General features: G+C 47.3%; 1 protein-coding gene across 1 annotated transcript; it reads right to left on the bottom strand.

Annotated features, from left to right (window-relative positions):
• Positions 1–1,528: 1,528 nt before the first annotated feature.
• On the bottom strand, positions 1,529–17,221 carry MAP6D1 (MAP6 domain containing 1). The gene is made up of 3 exons (XM_033068800.2): positions 16,685–17,221; positions 6,323–6,440; positions 1,529–3,623 (listed from the first exon to the last, which is right to left on the bottom strand). The coding sequence occupies exons 1-3, from the start codon at positions 17,185–17,187 to the stop codon at positions 3,546–3,548; spliced, it is 699 nt and encodes a 232-aa protein (XP_032924691.1). The 5' UTR covers positions 17,188–17,221; the 3' UTR covers positions 1,529–3,545.
• Between the last annotated feature and the right edge of the window lie 1,351 nt (positions 17,222–18,572).

The raw sequence follows: 18,572 nt of genomic DNA, 5'->3' as shown, positions 1-18,572 counted from the left end.
CCCCTCCCAGCGCTGGGCAGCACTTCACGGACAGGACCCGAAAGCGTAAGCGAAGTAACGAAGGTTCTGTGTTCTCCCCGCCCTGTGGGGAGGAGCCGTGGGTGTCTGAACAAACTATCGCTGTTGTTTTTGGAAACGCTGCAGAACGTGGTATTGCTAAATGCCACAGAAGTGCCTCCTGCCCTGGAAGTAAACACAGCCTTTCTGGGCTGCATGGCACCAGCAATCCATTTGTGGCAAACCAGGCTGGTCCTTAGGATCAGGCATTACCGCAGTGGCCAAGGTAGAGGAAATGGGTATGAGCAAGGTAGAGGTGATGGGTTTGCATCTGGTTGTTCACTCTCAAAGAAATTAATGCAGAGAGAAACATGCAGTTTATGAAAGCAAGTAAATCGGTAACGTGCCACTTGTGAATTTTGCAAGTTCCCAAAAAGAACTCTACTGAGCAATGTGTATTTCCCACACCAAAGCTTACATTGTGGCAGTGCAGGTATTCACCTCTCCCTGACACAAAACTCACCTTCAGCATCCCAACAGGCCAGGTGTCAGCAGGATTAAACAAAACAAGCAGGCTCAGCATCACCCTATAGGCAGTAAATTCTAAAGTTACAGGTGTAAACCCTTCCTTTTCAAAGGACATTTCTTTATGTGTCAAATACCCCTTACTTGCAGTGTGATTCACAGTCAAAAAACCTTGAGGGACTTACTTGGACATGGGCCCAGAGCAATTGGGAAGACAAATACTAGTGTGAGAGCAGTATTGGAAGCAATCCTGGCATCACGACTCCCTGGAGCCTGCAAAACTCAAGTAGATTTGATTTCTTCAGAGGAACTTGGTGTGATACCTTTCAATTTGGCTGAGGCAGGCGTTTTTCATAGAAAATCAGGTAAGTTGCAGGCATTGACAGCCAGTGGCAGCACCCTGGACCTTACAGTGGTAAGTACCTGCTCACTTTTCCTTCTGTTCATTGCTCATGTATATTAAGCAGCAGCTTGTGAGCCTTTGGCTTTCTCCTGGAAGTCTTTTAGGCATAGCTAGAAGAGCTATTGCACTGTCAAGGAAAGTTGGTTGTATCTTCAGCACTTTTACAGACTAAAATGTTCTTGGGAATAACTGTAAAGCAATGGTCTCTTACCATTCAGTGCTATCACCTTTTCCTGTGATTTATGTGAGATGGCAGAGTGACACTGAGGTGAAACTTCACAGGGCACACTGTGGGTACTGCAGGAAGGGCTCTTCAGAGCATGGCATCTACACCAAAGCGGACTGAACCTCTGCATTTCATGGGGAATGCAGCTGGGCCACAGCTCTGAGTGTGCCTTCAAGCTGTCCTTGCTGGGGGCTGTGCCTGGGGGAAAGCTCCAGCAGTAAGGAATTGACTGCTGATGACTCTGAATGCATCTCTGATGCCCTGCCTGATGTCCAGTATGCTCTGCTGTCATGCAGTGACAAATTGTACTGCAAGGCTGAATACTTGAGGGTTGTATTTTACAACAACAACAAAAAATATGAAAGAGAACCAATAGCCAAAATACATTTTAATTTATTAAATTAAATCCAGTCCATTTGATAAAATACAATCTTATTATATTACCAATTTGTTTAAACCTGGGTCATTTTTAAAAAGAAATACAGTCAATTAAGAAGAGATAATACACATTTCCTTTTTACTTTTTTTTCCTTTGCTGTTAATAAAGTCCAGGATTGAAATGAACTTAAATTGTTTGAACAAAACTGTTAAAAACATTATAAAGAGATTAAACAAGCAGATTGAATTCTTAGAAACATCTAACATGCAAAACTTTTAGCACAGTTTGAATGCTTCAAATGAATTTCCTGAAAAATGAATTTCCTGAAAAATTATTTTGTCAAGCACTGGGATTACTGAAGGTTTCTCCAAGGATGAGTGTGGGAAGAGCCATCCCTTCTCCCAGCCACATGTAGCCTACTGCAGGAGTTCCCTATTCTGGTGGTTGTGTTCAGTCCCACTACAGTGAACAGGGATGGCACCATTAAATTCTCACACAATGCAGTGAGAAGCTGCTGTCTGCATGTATTGCAAGTACAATTCTCATGCCAACAGCTCAAAAATTGTTCTTATGGGAATTATCAGCAATGCATACGTTTTTGCAGAATCCCCCAAATTCATTAAATTTGCCTTAGACTTCAGCTAGTAAGAAGGTTAAGAAAAAATCCTCCTGTGTTAAAAGTCTGTTTCATTACAGATGAATGAATAGCTGATCACTGTTCAAGTCTGAGGATAGTTTCCCTTTGTTCTGGACATGTGTTGCAAACACAAAGTAAAAGTTTTTCAATTTTTTTCCCCCAAAATAATCAGTAAATCCATTAAATAAGGAGTAGACTATATTGCATAAGTTATCGAAATAGAAATTGTAAAGTCTCAATGAACAAAGGCTAAAAAAATGTTTCTTAGAACACATGTACCTCAGCAAAAGTTAAATGCACAGCAGTCTAAAAAAATCAGCTTCAGAACAATGACACTTGAAACAGCCTATCTTAAAAATGACAGATGGCTTACATTCTACATTACATTTTTTTAAAGAAGAATTTCTAAGTGACATTCGCTTGTGGTTGCTCCTAGCATTAGCATTACCAATATACAGGCGATAATTTAGGAATTTCAAGGCAATATTTTCCACCTTGCATATGCAAAGAGTTAACATTTATTAAAAGTATAAGCATATCCTTTTCATTAAAGGATCACAAATTGCTTCAGGTAAAATCCATGTACAATATTTACAGTCACCCTAACAGCTATACAAATTACATAAGTATCTTAGATCCTCTGGAGGAGTCTGGTGGGTGCCTGGCTGTATCCATGCACTCCACTCTAAAGCAGTCTGGTGCACTGCTATCAGGGCTGTCTCCTGGACTTCAGTCCTCTCCTGCTCCTGCATCAGCTCACCCACTTTGGAAATATCCAGCTTCCCAGCCTTAAAGGCCCAAGTCATGTGCCTGATTTATTTCAGAGTTCAGTGACATCAGCTTCCTCCAGCTTCTAAAACAACTCGGGAGGTTCAGACCAGCCCCTTTGAAGCTGTGCTCTGGTGATGCCATTTGAGGTCCTACCCCCAAAACCCCTCAGGAAGCTCAGAAGTCAGCCAGACTACTCCCTGTCTTTCAGTGGCCTTTTTAGAGGGTGTTGCTAAATAAATCTGGTGTGGGTTTTAATTATCCATCCTGCTTGCAACTGTATTCCCTCCTACCCTATGTATTTCCGAGTAGGGACGTTGCCTGCAATCCTGCCCAAAGTCAATCTCCTAATGTGACGCCAGCTGGCATAGCAATGAACCTGCTCCTGTGAAAAACTAGGTCACTCCTCGCAGCGTGTTTGCCAGTTCTGAACCAAGCGCTTTGCGGTTTGTTGTGTTAACAGAAAGTGTGTGTGCATATCATTAATCACTGGAGCTGCTTTTGATAACACCGGTTCTTTGATCTTAACACTCCTCATGAAAATTGCATAGTGGTACATCTTAACAGAAACTCTGCCTTTAAGCTGCCTGGGTGTAAGGAGGGTCCAGGTTCACACGTTGAGGATCCGTGATGGCGCCTGGAAAACAGCAGAAGGGTTGGGGGAGAACCTGGTCTTCACGTCTGGGATCTAGTGGGGTGAGGAAGGGAGAAAGCATTAGTGTGACACAGGATACAACAGTCTAGACAGTTTGAGGGGCCTGGGGTGTTGTGAGGATCTATCTGCTCTCCCTGTAACCACTCCCCAGGTGTTGGCCCGTGGCTGGGCATCAGTGAGATTGGCCTTGCTGTCCAGGGTCATTCGAGGGCAGGTGTGATGCTGGGCCAGCAAGGAGGGCCTTGGTTGTAACCCAGCCCTTGGACCTTGAGATATGTGGTGTGATGGGGATAACCATGGCTGGGCAGGCCTTGGCTGGACCCAGCCTCTGCAAGATGAAGAGCTGCCTCTTCACAAAGCCCTGCTGAAAAATACTCTACAAGCATCACAACAAATTCACTGCTGGATGGGTGCTGGATTTAAGTGAGAGGAATTACAGGAATGAGTGTCTGGTCTTTAAACTTTTGTAGAATGCCATCCAGGCTCCAACAAAATGTTCCATTGTAATGCTTTAGGGGGCCACAATCTGTCTGCTGTGAATAAAGATGCAGACCTGGAGGACCCAAAGGAGAAAAACTGCTTACTGGACATGCCAGGCTTTTAGACTGCAAGGACTTGGATAAGGATGTCAACTTCTCATGCCTGAAAGAAAGGCAGAGATAACAATGATTGCTTTCTCTGATGTCTGTGGAATCAGAATTTTGTGCAATATGTAACCCCTGCAGATGTACTGAAGCATGAAGGACACCTGGATGCTTCTGTCATCCTGAATGCTGAAAACTCAAAGGATTTTATATAGGACTGGCTGTAGATGTGCATCCAGCCCAGGACTCAGGGTGAATCTGGCCATAAAACATGAAAGGGTTGAAAGCTCTGCTGGGTATGCTGATGGCACCATACAAGCAGAGAAAAATGCAAAACTACAGGCAAAGAGAGTATAGGAAAACAGGGAAAGCTATTGATCTCTGGTTGATGTTGTCTCATTGCTCTGATTTTTCTATTCCTCTGGGGATGCATCTGACACGCTAAGGAAAAAGTGAGATGTCACAAACAGCATATGCACAGCTCAGTGGCTGGGGAGAACCAGCAGTCTGAGGCTGACATGCAGGTTGTCAGGACATACCATAAACCTGATTCCCACATGTCTGGCAAAGCCAGGGGTTTCAGGTAAGAGGGGAAGTCCTAAAGGCCAGGGAGAGTCTCACTTCTCTTTGGACTGGTGGCTCCTTGGCACCATTCTTCATTCCTGACTACACCTTTGCCATGCTGTCTGTTGGAGAGATTGTGATGATGCCCTGGGGCTCCAGGACATGGGACCTTTGCTTGTATGGTTCAGAGTGCAGTCAGTGTCCTTGGTAGCATGTGTTTGTGTCTAGGATTTCAGTCTTCTCTTTCCCTTCCTCAAGAACTGAGATAGGGACCTTGAGGGATTTTTCCAGGACCCCTTTCATTGCATCCTATCTGGCAAATTGGAAAACACTATATTTTGACTGCCTAGAGTCAAAATGCAAAATTAAATTAACAAGGGCCAAATATAAGGTTTAAGGGTTAAATGCAAGGTTGCTCACTTGCTCATTGCACCTCAGTAAACAGCCCAGACTATTCAGAGCAAGGAGGAAGTTTTGGTGAGGTTTGCAAATTCAGTTTTGCCTGAGGTCACTGTCCCACTTTCAGCAGAGCTGGCTATAGCCATCGTGAGCCTTGTCGCAGCAGTGTGCCAGCAATCCTCTGCGGAGGAGGCACTTGACTGTCTGCTGATTAAACACTTCTTCCTTGTCCCCTCCAAGGCAAAGATTTACTTTTCACATGTGGCCCTGGAGTAGCTGCTGTTACCTCCACTGGCACGGCACTCTGCGGCTGGGGAGTTCAGCCCCAGCCCTGGCTCTGCGTTCTGAGTCATTCAGTGCAGCCTGTGAACAATTCCTGGGGTTGGCTGGGAGGTGCTGTTCACTTTGGTGGTCTAATACAAAACGCAGCTAAAACAGAGCCTTGTCAGTGTGCACTTTCCTTTCTTCTGGGAATGAGGAGTGTGGGGGCCCCTGTCAGGGAAAATGCTGAGCACAGAATGTTTCCTTATAGGATTTTCAGTAGCACATGTATTTCACAACAAGAAAATTATCTTTGCTGGTGTAGAGAAACTCACAGAAAAAATTGTACAGACTCACAGGAAAATCCCAAAGAAGGCTCAGAGCTGTGCAGCTTGGCTGTTCATCACAGCTGCGTCCTCTTTGGCATTCATAGTGAGGCAGCTTCTGCCCACACCAGCAAGGGGGAGTTTTGTGCTGTCTGGGCAGGTGCTGTTCCTTAGGCAGCAATCTGCAAAGATTCCCAGGCAAAGACCTGTGCCCAAAGGCTGAATCTCACTCTGTAACCCTAGTGCTAGTCCACACTGACTGCTTCAAGTTGGTGCAGAAGGTGTTAGTGGCACCTAACACACAGAGGTGATGGCACACACCTTGTACATAAGGCATTCAACTGAGGGAATTCTAAATCTTGAACCTTCTGTCACGCAGTTTAAAATCTTTGTCTCAGGTTGAATTATGATTGTCTAGCATGCCTTTCTGAAGGCAAGGGATGGCCACATTACCTATATTGGGCAGCGACAAAACAGTTGTCAACGAGGATGTGGCTTTATCCTACATGCACCACAGCAATCAAATACAAGGAGTTCCTGATGAGTATTTTGGGCATTATTCGCACTGACTTGAGGATTTTTAAAAACTGCTAATTACCTTAAAGTCTGCCTTGTAGCTTGTCTCTTGAACAAAATGGTCTTCTGGGATAATGAAGCCTTGTTTTGACTTTATAGGCTTGGATGGTTTTGCTCCAGTCCATGGGCGGTACTCTTGTCTGAAATGAGATTGTCAAGACAGAAGAACTTGTAAAAGACAACATTCTCACAGGGTACTTCTGCTCAGAGTGGTTGCAAAACCAGAAGGCAAGGTAGGTTACAATCAGCTGGCAAGGTTGATCTTGTCTGAGGCATATCAAGAACAAAAGAACTGAGCCTAGCAGCCTGTTTCTCTCAGAAAGCCCAGACTGAAAGATGGAACAGGCCACAGACTGGGCTAGCTGGATTCCCTCACTTTAACTCTTCTTTTTTTCCTACAAAATATGCTCTCTCCTGGAGGTCATTGATGCTTCTTTCCTGGATAAGAAGTAGTCAGGATGACTTTTTGCATGCTAGCCCACTGATCACTTACAGTGTAAAACATTGGCACGCTGGCCACTTACACTGTAAGGCACCTTGGTCTGGTGTGTGGCCCTCACACATGCCAAGAGCCTGCTGATGTTGCCACACTTGGCTGTGGCTCTCAGCAGCAGGTGTGTTTGCCAGTGTGTGCTGTGCTGCACAGCTGTGGCAGCTCAGTCTGAAATGCATCCAAAGGGAGACACCCGTCTCAGCTGGCAGATGCTTACGCTGATGATTTTCCTTCAGATGGGGGAAAGTGCTTTAAATCTGCATGATAATGCCTGAGAATGCTTTGCTGCTCCAAGGATGTCAGCCAAGGGTCATCTGAGAAATGGGAGCAGAGACTTCACTGACAAAGGGGCAGCACCAAAGAACAGCATTGCAGGGTCTGCTTAGTTCAGCTGCCAGCTCCCTTCTGCAGCTTTCCCTCCGCTCCTCTGCACCCCTTATCACCAACAGGCCTCACTAATGCCCTTGCCACTAAGACTTTCTGGATGCTGCAGCAGCAGCCAACAGAGCTATCTTGTTGCTCAGAGAAAGACAGAAGTCTGCACTGTTTGTGTGTGTATCTCTGGCAACCAATTCAGGCAGCTTCTGAAGCAAAAAGAGAGGTGACTAACCGAGATATGACAATCTTATTTTCATACCCTGGCATGGTTCAATAACCACATTTTACTATCTGCTTATACACAGGATCAAGGGGTAAGACTCAGTTTTGTTTTAATGTGTCAAGCTTATCTTTGATCACAGCCCTTCTGAGTTTCATTTTCCCAAGCATGCTATTTGCTACATTTATAATAGCTGCAAATTCCTCTTTTAAATATCTAACTTAAAGTGCATAAGTGTGGAGTATTATTGTAGAATGTGTCGTTTGGACTTGATCCTTTTAGTATATTATGGATAATGTCCTATGAAAGAACTTCCTGCTGTTGGAAAGCAAAGCCAGGCCCCTGTCAGGGCATTGTGCATTGCAAATTTTGTTTATAATCAGTTTGTTCTTGCTGTTCTGAGCTGCCACCTTCTGCCTTCTCTACACTATGGTGTCTGGGCCTGCTCAGGCAGCAGGTGAGTGTCCATGCAGCTCCTCTGGTGCTGGCATTCCTGCTCCGTTCCTGTGACACCTCAGGATAAGGCTGCACTTTTGAAGAAAGGTGATTTTGGCCAAGCAATGCCCCAAGAAGGCAACCTTTCAGCAGGGAATCCCAGATGTGAATGAAAGCTGAGTTAAATCTGACGTCTGTTCTGCTGCACAGCCAGAGGGAGGACACAGCTACTGGGCAAAATACCAGCAAAATGGTATAAAACCATCAGTTACATCCCCGCAGTTTCTAGGAACTGGAACCTGCTGCTCCACATAAAGCCCAATTTCCTCAAGAATGCTGGTGGCATTGATTCCTAACCATTCATCCTTGTGCTGACTGGTCTCCCTGCTGCAATGGAGTGTGTCTCCAGCTTTCAATGAATGACTGTGCTGCCTGCCTGAGCAGCCAACTCTGTCTTGATGCTTTATAGCAGATCATTTGCTGATTTGGCATGCCCCCAAACACAGTTCTTTTAGATCACAAGACCCTCATTTTGGCTGGAAGTCAAACCATTCTCCTCTCAGCCTGAATAGTCAAAACTATTTTTGAGGTACCTACATGCACTGAGGAAATGCTCCCCACAGAATCAGAAACATAAGGGCAGATACAGTCATGGCCCACACCACAACAGCATTTCTGACTTGGAACTGGGATTTTCCTCCGAGGGAACCCAGAACTCTGACCCAAAAGTGAAGGGCAGAGCAAAACAGACACAGCTCAGCTCCTTTTGGGAGCTGAGGTACTTAAAACAAGAAAGAAATATTATAACCTTTGGTCAAGAAACTGCAGCTCACTAAATTTGCTCTGCCTCTAAGCTTGCAGGACATGTTCCCATCTCCAGCTGCATAGCCAAGAGTCAGAAAGAACAGGAGTGCAAATATCAGTCTGGTGACTTGACTAGAAATGAGTCTTGAGTCATCAGTGGAGTCAATCTGATCAAAGCCTGGGGAAGAGGAATGACCTGTTTTTAATGTAACTTAGTGTAAGATGTCAAGTGACAAGATTAGTGACTGTCTTCCCCTTTGCACCCTGTGAGTGTTACAGCCAGCTGCTGCTGGGGATGAACAAGCAAGACTGACTGTTGCTGCTGGAGATAATAATCTTCATCCTTCCCACTGCACCTCTCCTCCTCCCCTTGTGCCTAGACAGCAGCACTTGTCAGGTTACTTTGGGACTGCAAGGACCTGCAGTGGAGGGAAAGTCCTGAGCCTCCAGGCCAGAACTCAGTGACCAGGCTCTCTTTAGGTTCTGTTTTGTCCTCCACTGTTACAACCTAGAGGTGAGATTTTTGATCTCCATAAATAGAAATGACCTGGTGGTACTTGAAGTACTAAACCATTGGGGTTGTGAAAGAGAAAGACCTCCTGAGTAGCACACGGGCTTTAAAACACTATGGATCAAAAGGAAAGGGCTGCTTTTTGTGTACTGCTGTTTCTTTACCTCAAACTCACTCTAGGAAGAATTAAAGAGTAGCTTTTCGCATGTGGGTTGCCACAGTGCTTTGATCATATAAATCACTGCTTTTTCAACTGTTTCTTTGCTTTTTCTCAAAATTGATAAACGGAGTCCAAGAAAAGGAGTTTCTTTTGTAATGTGTGGGGATGTGTCTGCAGGAGGTTTGACTCAGCGCAGCGTGGAGAGCAAGGCTTGTGGCCTGCTGGGACAGTTCAACCATTGGTTGGTTGGTGATTAGAGAGGTCGGTAGTGATGAGAGATGGAGCAGGTGGGAGTACAAATAATGTATAGGCTAGAAAACAAACAAAAAAAAGCACTGGACTGTTAATTATCAGGGTGCTGTGATGAAGCCCAGCACTGATGAGAGCTGTTTCACTGAGCTGGTGTTAATGTGCCACCTCCCCCCTTGGGTGAGCAGGACTGCCTGTACCACACTGTCACACAGCTGAGACAGGAGCCAGGCAGGACAGATGTCCCTACCATTATTCATCAAGTGGCATTGCAGACTTCAGGGCATGATTTGGGAATGGTGGCTTTGGGATTGATCCTTCTGTTCTTTCCAAACACAGTGTCTGCTGCTGCTGCAGCTCAAGCTGCTGGATGCTGCGAACTGCACGATGACCAGCCTATGTGCTGCCTTCAGCTCTTCCCTTCCCCTGTTTCATGTGCTCTGCTAATGTTTTCTGCTTTGCAGAGAAAGCTGTCTGCAGAATCCTTTCTATTTCACTGATCTTGTGAAAATCTAGCCCAGAAAGCTTTTTAATTTCACCTAGGTGGAGGGCACTTCTGTTAGGCATAGGGAGGCAGACAGTGGGAATCCCAATAGTGCTGTTTGCAGTGCTGGTGCTGCTGTTTCCATACAGATTTATCTTCAGCATTGACAGTCATACACCACCAATGCCAGAACAGTATTCATTTTAGTACCTCACCTTTATGTCACAGTTTGCTTCACATGATTAATTATCAGAGGTGGTTCTGAGCCACTGCATAACATTTCTTATTTAAGAACTGGAGAAAAAGGCTCATAACTGAAAGCTATGCTGCCTGACCTAGTCTGTGTTCATACTTCTGCCCTCTTCCTTCTCACACCCAGCACACCAGTGAGAATTAAACAGCATAATGAACATTCTTCCAAATCTCCCTTTAGAAGGAAACTTGTGTGCACAGCTTGGGGTGCCTATTATTTTCTTCTGAAAGTACAAACTACTCTAGACGTCCCCTGGGGAAGCCAGACTGGTGTGGAAGAGGTTTTGGCAGGTGTGTGGTGTGAAATGTCTCCCTGTTTGCAACACAACTCTTCACAGGCTATTGTCAGGGCCATGCATCTTGTTTGCCCAGGCAGGGCTGGGTGGCCAGCAGTGCTCTCCCAAGGGACAGGATAAGTCCACTTGTTGGCAAAGACCTCCAAAGGTCAGGGAGGGTGCTATGATGTCTCCTGGTAAATGGAGGACTGCAAATGTTACAAGTCATGGTCACAGTGAGACTCTGCATGACAAAGTCAGGAGCCCTCCTGGATAATGGAGCCATTAAACTGCTTCTCCTCTGAGTCGTGTCAGACACCAGTGGGGTGCCCTTCCAACCCCTGGACACACGAGCAGATTGTGCCCATTCTCCTATCCTGCCAAAGAACCCAGCATGATGACAGAAATGGGAAAAGGAAAGATTGAAGGAGGGGGAAAAAACAGAGGGGTAGAGAAAAGACATAGCACAAAGATAAAGAGACTAGCACACAGGAATTACAGAAGAGGAAAGCAGAAGCCACCTGGATTTTCCTGTCTCAACTCTCACCTCCAGTAAGGTCGGCAGTACCTGGAGCTGTTCATAAGTCACAAGAAGGAAGCAACAGCAAGACTTGAATGAAAGTACAATACAAAAACCCTAAGACTCAAACTATTATCTTAGGGTGAGTTTTAGAGGCTTGCTTTGCTCACAAGACAGATGCCCAAGGAAGAAACACTTATATTGGTGTGACAGAACAGGCTGCTGCTTCCCTTTTATCAGAAATATGTGACTGGGGATGTGTGGGTAGGTCTGAGGGTCTTGACTTCTGCCATTCACCCACTTTCCATTCTTCCACTCTAACCTATGGCCAAGCGGACTTGGAGTGGAGGAAGTTCCTCCCACTTTAAGGAACGCCTTTGAATCCCACATTTCAGTTCTACAGCATAGTTTGCACAATAGACACCTTCTCTTGAGCCCCATTTTGTCTCTCTTCACACACCTCTGTGCCCCTCCAATCCCTCTCTGCCCCAGCCAGGCTATGCTGTGCACAGTGAATCCTCTGGATCCAGCCCAAAGCCTGCACCAAGCAAGCTTACTTCTTAAATAGCATAAAAATCAGGGGCTTGAGTATTAATTTCCCCAGGCAGCGAGATACTTAAGAATGTAAAGATAACTGTAAGTCTTGATTATAAAAGATTTACTGTATTTATTAAGGATAAGCATGCCTTTAAAGATTTTGCTGGATTAAGGATGGAGCTCCTCATACACAGTACTATTAACCCTGCAGGCTGAGGTATGTGCCCTGGTCCATACATTGCTGAACACAAGTGCAGGTATTTTCTCTGTTTTCTGCACAGTTGCAATAAGATGCCTTTCAAAGTGAAGGAGTCACCACAGTTCACTTTGTATTCCTACATAAGCACTGTTTGAAGGCAGATGAATGTACAGACAGCCAAGTAACACTCTCTGTGAGTGCATCCAGTTATGGGGAAAAGTATAATTCCTCTTCATTCTGTGGTATCCCTCCTGGTGGGGGAGTATCTGCTTCATGGTCATGGAATGGAATGTTCTGAGTATTTGTGCAAGAAGGTGGGAATTCAGTTTACTGAGGTATCTTCCACTTGCTATTCCCAAAAATCATGAGCAATGGCTCAACAGGCATCTTTCCTCTTAATTACTGCAGCTCTTTATGAGGTTTATTTTCATCAGAACAACATGGCTGACTCTGGGTGAGCAGGAAACCCTCCTGATCTCAGGGCCTCAGTTTGGTCTTATTCACTGCTGTGCCTCCCAAGTGCAAACAAGTTGGATGCTCTTGACTCTCAGACCTGCTCAAAATATGGAAACCCCAACTGCAGAGCCTGGGCTCTGGTCTTGTATGTGCATGCAGAAATTTGCAGTCACCTCCCAGTTCCCCAAGTGCCAGTACAAGTAAAGATGATGGGTGGGGGGAAAAGAGGCAAAACAACTGCTTACAGCTCTGGTGCAATGTTTTCACTTACACACCTGAAGTGTTTTTCAAAAGCTGGCAGGTTACTGAAGGGAAAACTGATGTCTAGCTGGGCCTTGAACAGGGTTCTCCTCCCAAAAATACTGGCCCTGGCAGAGAGGCTGTGCAGTCATCCCTGTTGCTTTCTAACAAGTTAAGAAGATGACATCCAGAGAACAGAGCCAGGTGGAGATACCTGCTGACAGCACCAGCTTCTCTCATCCTCTGTTAAGGGAGCTAAGTAAAGCACTTCTCTATTTCTAGAATGTCTGCTAAATGCAATCAAGACCTAGAACTACAATTAATTGTGTCCAAAGCCAAAAGTACACAGCACCTGCAACTTACTGCTGAAGGGAGAAATCACTTCCGTGACGCCAAAGGACAAACCCTTGGGAAGGTGCAGAGAGGCCACTCAGCACTTTCTTCTGCCTCTTCCAGCATCAGTAAGGTGTAATCTGCTGCAACCCGCTGCAGCAGTCCCCAGGATCTTTTTGACAGTTGGAACACATCCCATTTTAGGCTTTCAAGTGCAGCTTGCATTGATTTGCCTTGGCCTTGTGTGCCTGAGCTCCCACAATACAGCCCTACTTGGTTTGACTTCATTCAGACCCTGCAGAACTCCACCCAACATTAAGAGACTGGAGGGAGACAGAAGCTGCCCAAAGATCTGGGGACACAGTGCAGTGGTTTGTAGGGCAGGCAGTTGTGCTGTCCTTCCAACTTTTATTCAGTTATTATTTCAAACTACAAAAAATCTTTGCTTCCACAGGAATATAGGTATTTTTCCAAAACCCCCTCCAGCTCCATCTTTATTCTGGCCATAGACAGATTCCTTCAGTCTCAGTCACTGATCCCTGAGGTTTATTTTGTTCTGGGAAATGCCAGGTCATGCTGACCAGCTTCACTATGTACAGTTTTGTGTGCAGCTGTTTCCTTCTGAGCTTAAAGGAGAGTGCAGAATGAAATTTCACAGGAGCATTGCACTGATACACAAAAGCACATCAAATGGTGCTGAATGTTCCAGGGGACTCAACACTACACTGAGGTGCTTCACAGAAACACACACAATAGGCTGTCAGAGTCAAAATTCCTGAATTAAAAAAACCAAACAAACTACAAAACCTAAAGAAATCCCAATACCTTACAGAGTGAAACAAGAAAACCACTATTGCCTTTAAAAGCATGGACTGACCATGTATCAATGCCAGCTCTTCTGCATTGTCTTGTTCAAGACAGTCTTGGGAACACTAAGCAAGAAGCCCAGGCAGCTGCTGAGACCTGACACAGTCACAAGCTACAGGTGGAGGCTACAGGCCAGCAGTGCCCACACGCAGGAGCCAATCCTCCAGGAAGAGCCTCATGGTGCATGCCTGACCCAGCTGTGCACAGAACCTGCTGAAGCACCTGGAGCACAAAGGACTCCAATGACCCATTTCTTGGGAGAGTTCCCATGCAGGGAACCTGGTCCTCACTGGACTGACCCACAAGGAAGGGCTGATACTCCTGCAAGCAGAAAAAAGGGAATCTCCCTAATGGTCTCCCTAGCAAGGCAATGAGGCTGCCTTAAAAAAACATGTTATCATACCATTGCTCCTCTGCTGTCTGCTGCAGTGGTTCCTGTCTGCATGCCTCTCATGTAGAACACTCTCCCTTTTTCCAACCTCCCCAAAGACATCATGGGGTTCACCAACCTCCTCCTCAGGACACAATGAGCCTTGATAAGGAGAAACCACCTTGCTCTGCCTCTACTACAGGTGATCTGACTGCCCTGCTGCCCTCTCACTTCTGGGGGAGTACAGTCTACAGGAAGTGGGAAGATCCCCATTGCCAGAGCCCAATGGGGCTGTGTATGGCCACCAAGGGACAGTTTAATAAACAAGGGGGGTATTCATCACCTTTGATACAGAGAAAGATGAAGAATATCAATCCTTAATGGTGCTGGTTGGCTACTACCTGAATATTGGACCAATGTTTGCAGACAGCAGTGCTGCCTCTGGAAAACAAGGTAAGAGGAGAGGAGTGAACTGTAGTGGTTTTCATGGAAATGTCCTTGGAGGTTGTGAGTGCTCAGCTTACCAAAGGCAGGTGTGCTGTGATCACCCCTTCCCTGCTTCAGACTTCAGGAATGCCATCCACCACTGAAGCTACCAAATACAAACCCAGTACCCCAAATGTAACTAATAGTGAGTGTCACTCTGCCAAGTACATGCTTAGTCTTTAAAAGAAAAAAAAATCTAAATGAAAATATACTTTTGGAGCCTGTGAAGCTATTGTGAACTTTTCTCCTGCTGCTTATTGTGACTCCTGTGTGCTCAGTGGTACAGTGAGTTAAATGCAATGATGTTGTACCAGATGATAATCTAAAGAAACTATGGGAATTACTAGAATAAGGCAAAAATTGTTTGACTTACATAGTTCTGTTTATATCAGTTGTTTATTGTGCATTCAGACAGCTTTTAAAGGTTTTCTATGAGAACGTTTTTCTGGTGGCTGCCGTGGCTTATGCCTCCATCCTTGTCACTAACTGCTCCTTCTTTCAGCTGTGAGTAGTTCCTCAACTACCTTGAAGTTTTACTTTTCATAAAATTTGTTTTGGTGTGCATGTTGGTATGTTGCCCCGGCCAGTTCTTTGTCCTGTGACCTGTAAACTTCTTGTTCTTTGATGACCATAGTTGAGAGCCTTGTGTAAGAACAGACAAGTCAGAGGGAAGGAAGGTGAGAGAAGTGACTCTGAGCACTTGAACAGCTATAGGAAAGCTGTGGCTCTAATGCAGGCTGATGCAGCCTTCTTCTCAGTCAGGCTGAAAAGGGAGGGTAGGCTTCAACAACAAGGTGCAGATGGATGTGTTTCTGAGAAATTAATCTTGCTAGCCTTGTTCTACACACGTTTCTCTGAAGTAACTCCTTGCTGCTTTGAAATTGAAAAGTGCTTTGCCTCAAAACCAGTAATTACTCTGTGATTGTCCTGTGAGATGTGACAAAGGAGAAAATAGCACATAAATTCAAGCACTGCAGTTATCCTTTCAGAGTCTGCATGTTAACTGCACATAGCTGCCTGTGCAGGAGGAGTGGGATAAGCAATACTGCTGTGCAGGCTGATAATCCTCCCCGAGGCCCCCAGTTTGTCTTAAAAGCACTGTGATAAATAATCTAATGAATTGCAGTGATGAAGAGAAATGTCTCCTAGGTAGATAATAACAGGTAATAAGTGCCTAAATACCTGTGAATCAGTTAGAATAAAAATAATTACTCTATTAGTATACCTCATACGTATATTAAAATCTGCCAAACATCATTATGAGGGAGCATGTGGTAACAACACGAAACTGATACAATATTCAACAGCAGCATGGTAGGAGCTGAAATCCCATGGAGCTCTCCTCCCATGAAGGATGTCAGTAAGAACAAAAGTTGGATTTAGGTGCATCCCACCTGACTGCTTGTTCCAGAAAATAAGCATCTGTAATCGGTCATACTGTTCAGAGGGAAAGGAAGACATTATTAAGATAATGATTTTTAATGCCTCTGAGACAAGTGACAATTTTTGTGACAATTTTTTCCATTGCCCACTAGATGACACAGTGGATATATCCTGCAAATGTCTTCTTGTCTGACTAATCTCTTAAGGCTGTAATTTATCTCGCCTTGAATGTCGCATTCCAGGAGTTTTAAAGGGAAAACGATGATGGCACTAAGGGATACGGCTGTTGGGCATGGACGGGACGCGGGCAGCTCCGGCTGTCGGAGGTGCCGTGTCTCCGGGCAGCGGGTGGCTAAAGCGCTGCTGCGCCAGGGCTGGCATCATGGATCCCACCCCGGCGTGTCCCTCTTCTCCCGAGCGCGGGGCTGGCAGTGGTGCGCACTGAGGCTGGCTCCGCTGCCCCGGCACGCACAGGGGCCGCCGGGGCCAGGCACCCGCCCGGGGCATAAGAGACTTTGAAAGACCGCACTTCCAAAAGCAAAAGCGGCTTCGGCGAAAGGCTGAGCCCGCCGGCGAGCCGGCAGTCCCCGTGCCCCTCCCCTCGGTGGCGGCTCCCCCGCGCCGCGGCCGCCCGCCGGCATCCCCGCCCCGCGCTGCGGAGGAGCGTCCCCCGCCCGCGGCAGGAGCAGCCCCGGCTCGGGGCGGAGCGGGGAGATCGCCGGGCCCGGTTACCTGTAGGAGGTGGTGTGGCCGCCGTCCGCCTGCGAGCGCGGCCGGAGCTGCTCGGGGCCGTCGACCGGCGGTCTCCCGCCGCCGCCGGGCAGGGCGCAGGCGGCGCGTCCCGGGGCGGGCTGGGGGGCGGCCCCGTCCCTCCCGCCGCCGCCGCCGCCGCTACTGGCGCTGACCCAGGGGAAGTCGTCCCTCCTCGGGAGGGGCCACGCTCTGAAGTCCCGCCGGTACTGGGTCTCCGCCGTGAAGGGCTCTTCGGCGGCGGCCGCCCGGCTCTTCCTGCGGCTGCTCGGCTTCCCGGCGGCGGGGTCCCGCGGGCGGCGCGCCGGGGCGGGCGGGCGAGCGCTGCCCCGCGGAGGCGGCCCGCCGCGCTGGGGCGGCCCGTCCTCCTGCTCCTCGATGTCCGAGTAGTTGTGGATGGTGAGCGGCACGGAGAGATCGGACTTGTCCAGCTGGCTCCAGAAGCGGGCCAAGCAGCACACCCGGCTGATACAGGGCCAGGCCATGGCCGCGGCCGCAGCCCCCGCCTCGCCCGCAGCGGCGCCCGCGGCTCCGGCGCCCGCAGCCGGCCGCGCTCCCGGCTTCAGCCCTCATCGGCGGCAGCCCCTCCTCCCGCCGCCCCCTTCCCCGGTAACGACACCCCCTCGCCGGGATTACGGCCCGCACACGTGACCCGGCTGCCGGCGGGAGCCCCGTGCAGCTGCGGGGGCTGGCGGCGGTGCAGAGCGCGGGGAGCGCGGCCGGCACCGGACCCTGCCGGGCTGCACCCCCGGCTGCCTCCTGGGGGACCGGCTCTGCCCGTGCTCCTTCGGGTCCCGGTGCCTGTCGGCGCTTTTGGATCCGCTCTGCGCCCGGGAGCGCCGTAGCGCGCCCAGTGACGGGCACCGGCTAGGCGAGGAACGCGGCTCCGCGCTAGCTGGGTGGTTCTGCTCAATTGTACTTCGAGGCAGCCGTAAACACGTATGATTAGAGAAAGCGTTTGTATGCGAAACCAGGCGCTTACAAAATAAGTGATCTGGGTGAGAAAGAGAAGCCTTGTGATGTTGGTTTCCAAGAGCTGCGTACAAATCCCCACCTCTCATAATCCCCCTCCATTTACATTAACAGTTTAACCAATTCACTCTTAAAATACTACCTATTGACCAAAATCCAAGCATCTATTATATATCTTACTGTAGGACCTACATCCTTTACTTTTTGCTAGAGACTGAAAATTACAGCTTTCCTTTGGTACATTCAGATTCAAAACCAAACAGCCCGAACACAAACCATTGAAACTGCCAGAATTACGTTGGGAATAAAGTCAGGCTTTTGAAATTTGACATTTTATGGCCTGTAGCCACTTATTACATAATGCTCCTCCACAATTCCCCATTCAGTGGGTTATTACCAAAGCTGAATCTCCCAAAGGGTCGCCAAACTGTGAAATGCAAGGCTGTAAAAGTGAAGAATGCAGATAAACTGATATGCCACCTATTGGAAAATCTATTGAAAGACTAACAGGACAGGCATTTCATTTCAGAATGTAATAATCCAATTACAGGTGGTTATCTGATAAGCGAGGGGTAATGGCTTTACATTGAAAGAAGGCAGGTTTGGATTAAATAGTGGGAATAAATTCTTCTTAATGAAGGTGGTGAGGCCCTGGCACAGGGTGCCCAGAGAAGCTGTGGATGCCCCAGCTCTGGAAGTGTCCAAGGCCAGGTTGGATGTGCTTGGAGCAGCCTGGGAATAGTGGAAGGTGTCTCTGCCCATGGCAGTGGGGTAGAACGAGATGATCCCTAAGGTCCCCTCTAACCCAACCAACACCATTCTGTGAAGCTTTATTAAGAAATTAATTATGCAATGGAACTTGAGAAGGTAAGATTTACTGCCGTTTTTCAGCTAAGCA

The sequence above is a fragment of the Catharus ustulatus genome, chromosome 10 (genome assembly GCF_009819885.2).
Source record: "Catharus ustulatus isolate bCatUst1 chromosome 10, bCatUst1.pri.v2, whole genome shotgun sequence".
In the NCBI taxonomy this organism is placed as follows: Eukaryota; Metazoa; Chordata; class Aves; order Passeriformes; family Turdidae; genus Catharus; species Catharus ustulatus.
The sequence above is the reverse complement of the archived record's forward strand: the minus strand, read 5'-3'. Positions and strand labels throughout refer to the sequence as shown.